This window comes from Mizuhopecten yessoensis, unplaced genomic scaffold (genome assembly GCF_002113885.1).
Source record: "Mizuhopecten yessoensis strain PY_sf001 unplaced genomic scaffold, ASM211388v2 scaffold715623, whole genome shotgun sequence".
NCBI lineage: Eukaryota > Metazoa > Mollusca > Bivalvia > Pectinida > Pectinidae > Mizuhopecten > Mizuhopecten yessoensis.
The window spans coordinates 15,457-27,156 of NW_018479709.1; the positions used below are offsets into that span (position 1 = coordinate 15,457).

The 11,700-nt window shown below is 38.8% G+C and overlaps 1 protein-coding gene across 1 annotated transcript; it reads left to right on the top strand.

Moving 5' to 3' along the window:
- Positions 1-2,996: 2,996 nt before the first annotated feature.
- On the top strand, positions 2,997-6,071 carry LOC110441159 (sericin-2-like). The gene is made up of 3 exons (XM_021484256.1): positions 2,997-3,036; positions 5,026-5,202; positions 5,734-6,071. Exons 1-3 carry the CDS (start codon positions 2,997-2,999, stop codon positions 6,069-6,071), a joined length of 555 nt encoding a protein of 184 aa, XP_021339931.1.
- Positions 6,072-11,700: the final 5,629 nt, after the last annotated feature.

Consider the following 11,700-nt stretch of genomic DNA (forward strand, 5'->3'; position numbering starts at 1 on the left):
ATGGGTGTATATTTCCATCATAATATCCTCCTGCAGCTAATTTTCCCTCTAAATTCTGGCTAAACACATCCATGATTAGATTCACAACCAGAAATATGCTGGTTGGTCCCATCATCTGGTTTCCAGGGACGCTTGAATGGTGTAAAACGTCATATCCTATAGGGACCGCGGAACCAAATGATTTTCCATAGACGATAGTGTTAACGTTTACCCCTGTCCTGGTTAAATGGGGTTATCCACACTGGTTTACCTGACCTCATTTTGAAGAATAGCATCTCACACAACTGTAAAAAAAATATTTCAAAATTCTGCCAATTTGAACTTTTTTTATATGGGGGCTGCCATCTTGTATTGAATTCGGCACTAAAAATCGAACAAAATTTACAGCAAATTACACACTTAATAAACTCACCCAGACAAAACCAGACTTGAATTTTTTTTTTAATTTTTTTATACATATTAAATCTATATATATTGCTCAACCCACACATAAAACTTTTGAAACTTCTGCCACCTTAATATCCAACCAGCAGGCCCCGAGGCATTCACCTTTCTATTAAATCTTCTGCCTAAAAGGGAAAAACCCACAATCTATTTTTGATTTGGTTCCGTGGTCCCTATGTAGGTCATTCGCATAGTTTGAGGAACGCACGAATTTCAACTAGAGAGGTCAGCCAAAAGCAATGACGTTTGTATCCGTGCAAAATAATATAGGATTGAGAGAGAAGAGCAATAGCTGTAAATTTAGGACTTATTATATGTTTATTTGTTACATTATTTATCATAAATATGTACATTAGCATGTAAAATACAACTAATTCCTGATAGTGTTATATCTGTGTAGTTATGCGATACCTTAGTGTTAGGGCCATTCTATTTTTAGGACAAGAATACGTGTCTCTTGAACAATTATTGTTCTCCAGTGAAATCAAGCTAACATAGAGACCTTATTAGAAGAGTTGAGTTGGGATTGAGTGTCTGATTCAGAGTAGACGTTATGATGTGTTACCCGATGTCATGGTTGTAACAATAAATCCATGAGATCTTAATACACTCTTTTTAAGTTGTCCAGACGGTTGTATGCTTCCATTTCGGATTAAACTAGCACCCTTACTGATCCCCTAAATATTTAAACAGTTAGTCCCCATGAAGCATAATGTAAAACTGATATTTTACCAATAACCGATTCTAACATCACCAATATTCTGGTTTACACAAGTAACTTTCAAGTCAAATGAAAAGTACGAGTAGCATAAACAAATTCCTTTCGATGTAGATTTCATGATTAGAAACAACATATGGAATGTTTGTTGTGAAGTACCTAGTGATTATCAGTTTAAAATGTATACTGCTTCGCTGAAGAATGCACCACCATGGCTGAGTAGCTGGTACGTAATAGGAATTCCTTATTTGACCACAAGGGTAAGAGATTTCTCAAATGTCCCGACTGTTACACTCGTTGCAAAGTGGCATCGGGTGTTATATGGTGCAGTGTTATTCATGTTTGCACTGTGTATATCTTGCTAAACTGTGTAGATGCAATCACGTGTGTGTTGGGGAAGGTGAGTGGTAGGAGGGAGGTGAGGGTGTGTGTGTTATATGTTTACCTTACAAGGTTCGGGTATAGTAGCGTGTTACTCTACACTCTATACGGCGTTTAATGCGATGTGAAACGAGCGTATAATGGGCCGGTTAGATTGTAACTCAAGGTGTATCTTGGAAAGTAGGGGGGATGATTGAATACATGTCATTTTCATACCCGCAACCCCTGCGTAAACAATAGTCTAGCGTAAAGCACTCATGTGAACAACCCTATCCCACATACGCTATCATACGTGAGCTAACTACGTGTTGTTATTTTTATATTTTACAAGGTAGAAATAAAAGTAAATTTTGCGTTCAAAATGCCCAGAGTATCACTGAAAAGTTACGTCAATTTGATATGACACATGGAAAATATCATGTTTATGCAATATCATATCTATCCACTCTTTTTACGTGAGAAACCAGAACCTAGCTATGGTTCCCATAATCCCTGATTTATAACTAATGATATTAATTTTACTTAGTTCGTTATGACTAATAGATAATGTAATCACTTACTAAGCAATGCTGAGTTTAACTCTTGAAACTCATTGCTATACAAAGCAATTATTTGTAGTTATATTTAGGTCATATTAAATGTCTCTGAATTATGTTAAAAATGTTATCTATTGTAATACTGTTGTAGAATAATTAAGGGAATTATTTTTTTCCTCAAGACTCATGAGGTCCTAAAAATATTGGTTTTCTGGACATATTTACCATGAATGGCTTATGCGATTCATGGTAAATATGTCCAGAAAGCCAATGTTGTTATGACCTCATGAAAGATGAAAAGAAAAAAATTCATTCCTCGTATTTCGTATTTACGTGTTGAAGTGCTTTGAAAGATATTTTTTCTGTTGAAAGCATAAACAAACAAAACATACAGGCATTTGTTTCTATTTACACGTGTGGTAAATGCAGTAGAAAGAACAGCGTCATTTCGCAGGGAAATGTAAAACTTTCGCTGGGGTCCTAGCAAAAGCATGAAAACAAAACAAACAAAATATAATTCCACATTCAAAATCAATTTGTGGAATTTATACAAGTGGTATATAATTATCAAACGCTTTACCTTATTTAAGGTTTATAATCGAGCCAATCATGTTTATTGTTAATGTATATCAGCATAACACAACTACACCGGTGCTGTTTCACGATGGACGTAAACCAAGTTGACCTTAGCTACGTCATGAGGCCTGGCATGTTTTATAAACAGCATGGTCGCACAGCTATATCGGCTGGCCACCGAAGTTGAAATTGCAGCCATGAAATACTGAATTCGACAGAAATCCGGAGGTGAAGTAAGTGGAACTTTGTTTTGACTTTAGGAATGGAATTGGGACGACCGGGATGAGTAACGCTTGTGGTGTATTACTACGAAGTGATGAGGTCACCTCTGTTATGCAAAAATGAATGTCATTTTCGTCAATGGATTCCAGCGTAAGGAATGTAAATAGTATGAAATGAATTACATTTCCTTCGGAACTCATTTGCTGGAGGCGGAAAAATGGAGTGAATCGGGGGACATGTCGAAAGGCTTGAATATAAAGTGATTGAAAGGCAGGAATTCATAACAGGGAAAGAGAGAAAATGTGTGTCTACCTTCCTGCATAGGATAGATGACAAAGTGGACAATTTCGTGTAAAAACAACGAAATTGTGCCTGAAATGTTGCTTTCTTTGATACTTTTCTGTAAAGAGTCAAATAATATTATAGAATATGTTAGATATGTAATGCCACTTTAGAGCTAGGCTAATTAAAATAAAAGAACTTCATATATTTTATAACAATCATAAAACAAAGTATTTGAACTTATATTAATCACTCTTATTAGCAAGGATATTAGCACGCGTGGGGTCTAAATGTGAGTGGAAACTGGAGTATCCAGAAAAAAATCACGTGGTCGGGCAGGTGACCCAATATCTTTTCATATCCGATCGGAGTATCATCTTAGTGAAAGGCGTTATCCACTACGCAAACAGGCCTCCCAACATTGATTTCTAACAATCGAACACTAATACACAGCCTGACAATAACCTATCTAACCTATCTATGTCCCTCTACGTAATACTAACTGCTGTTTAAATCTTACACCAATGACCAACCTGACAATAACATAACTAACCTATCTATGATCCGCTACGTAATACCTACTGCTGTAAGAATCTTACACCAATAACCAACCTGACAATAACCTATCTAACCTATCTATGTCCCTCTACGTAATACCTACTGCTGTAACAATCTTACACCAATAACCAACACGACAATAACCTATCTAACCTATCTATGTCCCTCTACGTAATACATACTGCTGGAACAAACTTACACCAATAACCAACCTGACAATAACCTATCTAACCTATCTATGTCCCTCTACGTAATACCTACTGCTGTAACAATCTTACAAGGATAACCAACCTGACAATAACCTATCTAACCTATCTATGTCCCTCTCCGTAATACCTACTGCTTCAAGAATATTACACCAATAACCAACCTGCCAATAACCTGTCTAACCTATCTATGTCCCTCTGCGTAATACTAACTGTTGTAACAATCTTACACCAATAACTAACCTGACAATAACCTATCTACCATATCTATGTCCCTCTACGTAAGACATACTGCTGTAACAATCTTACACGGATAACCAACCTGACAATAACCTATCTAACCTATCTATGTCCCTCTACGTAATACCTATTGCTGTAACAATCTTACACCTATAACCAACCTGACAATAACCTGTCTAACCTATCTATGTCCCTCTACGTTATACTTACTGCTGTAAGAATCTTACACCAATAACCAACCTGACAATAACCTGTCTAACCTATCGATGTCCCTCTACGTTATGCTTACTGCTGTAAGAATCTACACCAATAACCAACCCCACAACAACCTATCTAACCTATCTATCTCCCTCTACGTAATACCTCCTGCTGTAACAATCTTACACCAATAACCAACCTGACAATAACCTATCTAACCTATCTATGTCCAACCACGTAATACCTACTGCTGTAACAATCTTACACCAATAACTAACCTGACAACAACCTATCTAACCTATCTATGTCCCTCTGCGTAATACTAACTGTTGTAACAATCTTACACCAATAACCAACCTCACAACAACCTATCTAACCTATCTATCACCATCAGTCTCTCATAGCGCCGGATCATCATCAGTCTCTCATAACACCGGATCACCATCAGTCTCTCACAGCACTGGATCATTATCAGGCTCTCATAACACCGGATCATCATCAGTCTCTCATATAACTGGATCATTATCAGTCTCTCATAACACCGGATCACCATCAGTCCCTCACAGCACTGGATCATTATCAGTCTCTCATAACACCGGATCATCATCAGTCTTTCATAGCACTGGATCATTATCAGTCTCGCATAACACCGGATCACCATCAGTCTCTCATAGCACCGGATCATCATCAATCTCTCATAGCACCGGATCATCATCATTCTCTCACAGCACCGGATCATCATCAGTCTCTCATAGCACCGGATCATCATCAGTCTCTCACAGCATCAGATCATCATTAGTCTCTCATAGCAATGGATCATCATTAGTCTCTTATGATCACAGCACGGGATCATCATCAGTCTCTCATAGCACCGGATCATCATCAATCTCTCATAACACTGGATCATCATTAGTCTCTCATAACACCGGATCATCATCAGTCTTTCATAGCACTGGATCATTATCAGTCTCTCATAACACCGGATCACCATCAGTCTCTCACAGGACTGGATCATTATCAGTCTCTCATAACATCGAATCATCATCAGTCTTTCATAGCACTGGATCATTATCAGTCTCTCATAACCCCGGATCACCATCAGGCCCTCACAGCACTGGATCATTATCAGTCTCTCATAACACCGGATCCCCATCAGTCTCTCACAGGACTGGATCATTATCAGTCTCTCATAACATCGAATCATCATCAGTCTTTCATAGCACTCGATCATTATCAGTCTCTCATAACACCGGATCCCCATCAGTCTCTCACAGGACTGGATCATTATCAGTCTCTCATAACATCGAATCATCATCAGTCTTTCATAGCACTCGATCATTATCAGTCTCTCATAACACCGGATCCCCATCAGTCTCTCACAGCACTGGATCATCATCAGTCTCTCACAACACCGGATCATCATCAGTCTCTCACAGCACCGGCTCATCAGTCTCTCATAACACCGGATCACCATCAGTCTCTCACAGCACTGGATCATCATCAGTCTCTCACAACACCGGATCATCATCAGTCTCTCACAGCACCGGATCATCAGTCTCTCATAACACCGGATCACCATCAGGCCCTCACAGCACTGGATCATTATCAGTCTCTCACAACACCGGATCATCATCAACTGGATCATCATTAGTCTCTCATACTCACAGGACTGGATCATTATCAGTCTCTCACAACACCGGATCATCATAAGTCTTTCATAGCACTGGATCATCATCATTTTCTCATAGCACCGGACCATCATCAGTCTCTCACAACACCGGATCATCATAAGTCTTTCATAGCACTGGATCATCATTAGTCTCTCATACTCACAGGACTGGATCATTATCAATCTCTCATAACACTGGGTAATCATCAATCTTTCATAGCACCGGATCGTCATCAGTCTCTCATCACACCAGATCACCATCAGGCCCTCACAGCACTGGATCATTATTAGTCTCTCATAACACCGGCTCATCATCAGTCTCTCCTAACACCGGATCATCATCAGTCTCTCATAGCACCGGATCATCATCAATCTCTCATAACACTGGATAATCATCAATCTTTCATAGCACCGGATCATCATCAGTCTCTCATAACACCGGATCACCATCAGTCTCTCACAGCACTGGATCATCATCAGTCTCTCATAACACCGGATCATCATCAGTCTCTCACAGCACCGGATCATCAGTCTCTCATAACACCGGATCACCATCAGTCCCTCACAGCACTGGATCATTATCAGTCTCTCATAACATCGGATCATCATCAGTCTTTCATAGCACTGGATCATTATCAGTCTCTCATAACATCGGATCATCATCAGTCTTTCATAGCACTTGATCATTATCAGTCTCTCATAACACCGGATCACCATCAGGATCATCATTAGTCTCTCATAACACCGGATCATCATCAGTCTCTCACAGCATCAGATCATCATTAGTCTCTCATAGCAATGGATCATCATAAGTCTCTTATGATCACAGCACGGGATCATATCATCAATCTCTCATAGCACCGGATCACCATCAGTCTCTGATAGCACCGTATCATCATCAACCTCTCATAACACTGGATCATCATCAAGCTCTCATTGCACTGGATCATCATCAATTTCTCATAGCACCGGATCATCATTAGTCTCTCATACTCACAGGACTGGATCATTATCAGTCTCTCATAACATCGGATCATCATCAGTCTTTCATAGCACTTGATCATTATCAGTCTCTCATAACACCGGATCACCATCAGTCCCTCATAGCACCGGATCATCATCAATCTCTCATAACACTGGATCATCATCAGTCTCTCATAACACCGGATCATCATCAGTCTCTCATAGCACCGCATCATCATCAGTCTCTCATAGCACCGGATCGTCATCAGTCTCTTATGATCACAGAACTGGATCAACATCAGTCTCTCACAGCAATGGATCATCATTAGTCTCTCATAGCACTGGACCATCATCAGTCTCTCATAGCACCGAATCATCATCAGTCTCTCATAGCACCGGATCATTATCAATCTCTCATAGCACCGGATCATCATCATTCTCTCACAGCACCAGATCATCATTAGTCTCTCATAGCAATGAATCATCATCAGTCTCTCATAGCACCGGATCATTATCAATCTCTCATAGCACCGGATCATCATCATTCTCTCATAGCACCGGATCATCATCAATCTCTCATAGCACCGGATCACCATCAGTCTCTGATAGCACCGGATCATCATCAACCTCTCATAACACTGGATCATCATCAATCTCTCATTGCACTGGATCATCATCAATTTCTCATAGCACCGGATCATCATTAGTCTCTCATAGCACTGGACCATCATCAGTCTCTCATAGCACCGAATCATCATCAGTCTCTCATAGCACCGGATCGTCATCAGTCTCTTATGATCACAGCACTGGATCAACATCAGTCTCTCACAGCACTGGATCATCATTAGTCTCTCATAGCACCGGATCATCATCAATCTCTCACAGCACTGGATCATCATCAGCCTCTCATAGCACCGAATCATCATCAGTCTCTTATTATCACAGCACTGGATCAACATCAGTCTCTCACAGCACTGGATCATCATTAGTCTCTCATAACACCGGATCATCATCAGTCTATCACAGCACAGGATCATCTTCAGTCTCTCATAACACTGGATCATCATCAATCTCTCATTGCACTGGATCATCATCAATTTCTCATAGCACCGGATCATCAATAGTCTCTCATAGCACTGGATCATCATCAGTCTCTCATAGCACTGGATCATCATCAATTTCTCACAGCACCGGATCATCATTAGTCTCTCATAGCACTGGATCATCATCAGCCTCTCATAGCACCGGATCATCATCAGTCTATCACAGCACAGGATCATCATTAGTCTCTCATAGCACCGGATCATCATCAGTCTATCACAGCACAGGATCATCATCAGTCTCTCATAACACTGGATCATCATCAATCTCTCATAGCACTGGATCATCATCAATTTCTCATAGCACCGGATCATCATTAGTCTCTCATAGCACTGGATCATCATCAGTCTCTCATAGCACCGNGGCTACTGATTGCTAGCTTATATAGCTTAACAATAATTGCTAGATCTATTCTGTTTTGTTTTCGGGACGCTAAAAAGTTCTTTTCTCCCAATTGGGTGAAAAAAATCCCAAATTCAAAGAATTGGCCTTGAGCATCATCACCAAAACGCTTGCCAAGAGCCTTAGCTTCTTAAGATTGTTAGACTCATCTCTGCACTTACTGGCCTGGTCCAGGATTTGAATGAATCATTGCCCACACAGCTAATAATGATTCCAGCACAGTAAACAAATAAAGCTGTTCTCCACATAGACAATTCTTGTGTTAAGTACCAGTGTCAGGTAAAAGGGGGAGAACTGTATGTACAACATTGTAAAATACTCACTGTTTTACCAAATTCCTTGTGAAGATTGTTCACAATGTCTATAGCACTGTATGGTCTGTTTTGTTGATTTAGATAATCTAAAATTGCTTTCACCGCTGAAATAGTTGAATACAAGTTTTAACATTGATGAGTGAATACAAAACATCCATATTACAAAACATTCATATTACTACGACGTACAAATGTATATAGTACATGTAATATATGACTCTCCGATATTACCAATACAAATATGCCTATTACATTCCCTGCAGTATGATATAACTGGGAGGATGTTTGACACTAACAGATTCATAAGTTAGGGTCAAAATGAGGAAGAATATAGTGAGGGGTAGCAGATACAGCTATAGAAGTTTTGTTATGCTTGCTATAATTGGGAAGGAAGCAGGGATCAATCTAGGTTTTAGGGAAAATTACTGTTTTTTAGATTTGGGGGAAACTAAATTTTTTTGCAAGGCTCTAGCGTCATGAAGGTAAAAGATAAATGTTTTGTCCGACATACATGTGTGCAGTTTATTTCAAATTTTAAACAATTTTAAGCTTAAAATTGTAGAATTTTTGTTTAAATTAAGTGGAGAAAATGTATATATATGCAGTATTATGCATTTTAACTGTTGAACTTTAGAGAAAACATGTATAGGGGAAATATTTTGAAGAAAAAACAGCTATTTTCTTGTTGAAATAGGGGAATTTTGAAGCACACAGGGGGATATTTAAAGAACAGGGGAATTTTCTTCTGCAGGGGAAACTACCCATTAACGGTAGTGAATCAAGTCTAGATTGATCCCTGAGAAAGTTCCATTAATTTTAAGCACAGACGTAGATAAGAGTTTTGGAGGGTCTCAGGGTCCAACCCTGGTCTTGCCGTTACATTTCTCCTTCGCCTGTTTCAGTGGTGCCTGTGACCAACCCTTGTTTCAAGCATTTGGTGTATGCTTAGCAAGGGCTACCCAAACCTGGGTTGTAAATAGTTGTGTATTTGGGGGTGCCTTCAAGGGCGAAGACTTAGAGAGAGGAGGGAGGAATGTAGCAGATCTGAACTGGGTCGATCGCTGGCGACCAGATAGCTCAATTGGTAGAGCATACTTCTAGGCCTAGAGTTCAGAGGGTCCCCGGTTCAGTGCATTTTTCCTATCCTGTAACCTACATGTATATATATATAGTATTGGGAAGATACTATTTTTTTTTACCTAGATTACTAGATTCTAACCATACATTTATCTGACTTCTAGACGTTTCGGTATCTAAGTTGTATTTTTTTTTTTTTGTAAAGACGAAAAATGCTGAAGAATCGATTACTATAAATTCTGAAACAGAGTGGACAAAATAAGGGACAAAAATAAACAAACCAAAATATTGAGACAACCTCTAGGATAATTACCGAAACATCACGGAACCGAATTCAATCGGCCGATTACCAAAACAAATTCCGTACTGTACAGCAGGAAAATGAAACAAAGTCGCTTTTAAAAGAAGATTTTATCATTAGGTTGATAACAAAAGAAATTAAATGTAAGTATTCTTTTTAAAAAATAATGATGTAAAAAAACTCTAAAATTTAACATTTATGAAAAATAAAAATAAACTTCAATGTATACTTTTTATAGTCAGCATTACCATAAATCTTATTGTTTTATGCGACTTTGCTTTGTTTTAAGGAAAATTGAAATCTGAGAAAATATGGCTCAATACAGCTATAATTTATAGGTGAAAATAGCTATATAGCTCAATCGGCAGAGTGTACTGGACCCGTATATGTATACGTCTGTGTTCAGTTACCAGGTTACTGATCATGTAATTCCTGTAGGAACTCTAGTCTGATTTAGATAGAGTTCCTACAGGAATAGTCCGAATCATTCTGACGTTTCATCGACTTTTTTATATCGGTCTGTCGTCGATTAACAAAAGTCGATAAAACGTCAGAATAATTCGGACTACTACAGGAATTACTGATCATAATGATCTAACGTCAAACTCATGCTAGAAAATAAGAATGATTATCTAACAGCGGTCAACGTATATCAGTGTTGTGTATATGAACCTCGATTCGTTATATATTTCATTAAGCTGTTTTGATTACGTTATATAGAACAACCTTGAGCATCCTTATTCTTGCTCATTTTCGCCAATCGAAGTAAACAAGCTTTCGTAAGATGGCGGGAAATCCTCCAATGCAGAAGAAGTCTTTGTAGGGGAGCTAACTCAGTAAGGCGGAATCCCGATTTCTGCCTGCTCACTGAGGGTCGAGCGTCCGAGGAGGGGAGGGGATGGGAGACTGAAAAAAAGGAACTCTACCCTAGAAGCAATCTTCCCTGTTATTGGAACTCCTTTGGTCTGATTATTAACAACCCGACTTTGTATATGAATAATATTACATTTTTGTACTTCTTTTCGTTTTATGATTGATGCTGAGACGGTCCATATTAATGTAAAAGATGTGGATTAATAAGGTTGTCTTACAAGCGTCAGCTGTAGGGAATTTCCCTTTAGCTCAGCGGTAGAGTATACGTATCGGGCTGGAGGGCCAAGGGTCGCGAGTTCGAGCCCCAGCGACGGCACTACCTTTATCACTATTCCTCGTCGTATTAAATTAATAATAAGACAAACGAAATTAATTAAAATATATGATTAAAAAAAATCTTCTTGTATGCAATATGTATACATATCAGTATACAAACATATATGTAATATGTATGTATGCTGTGCCACTGCATGGGGTCAATCATATTAAAATTCAAGTCAATTAAGCATAAATTTATTCAGAAAGCAATATATTGATATATCATAAAACATATAACGTATCTTCATGTGCCAGTGTAGTTGAAAAAGGACCCCTGACGTGGGTCCATATCAACGTTGAAAATATGGATCTAGAACTTTA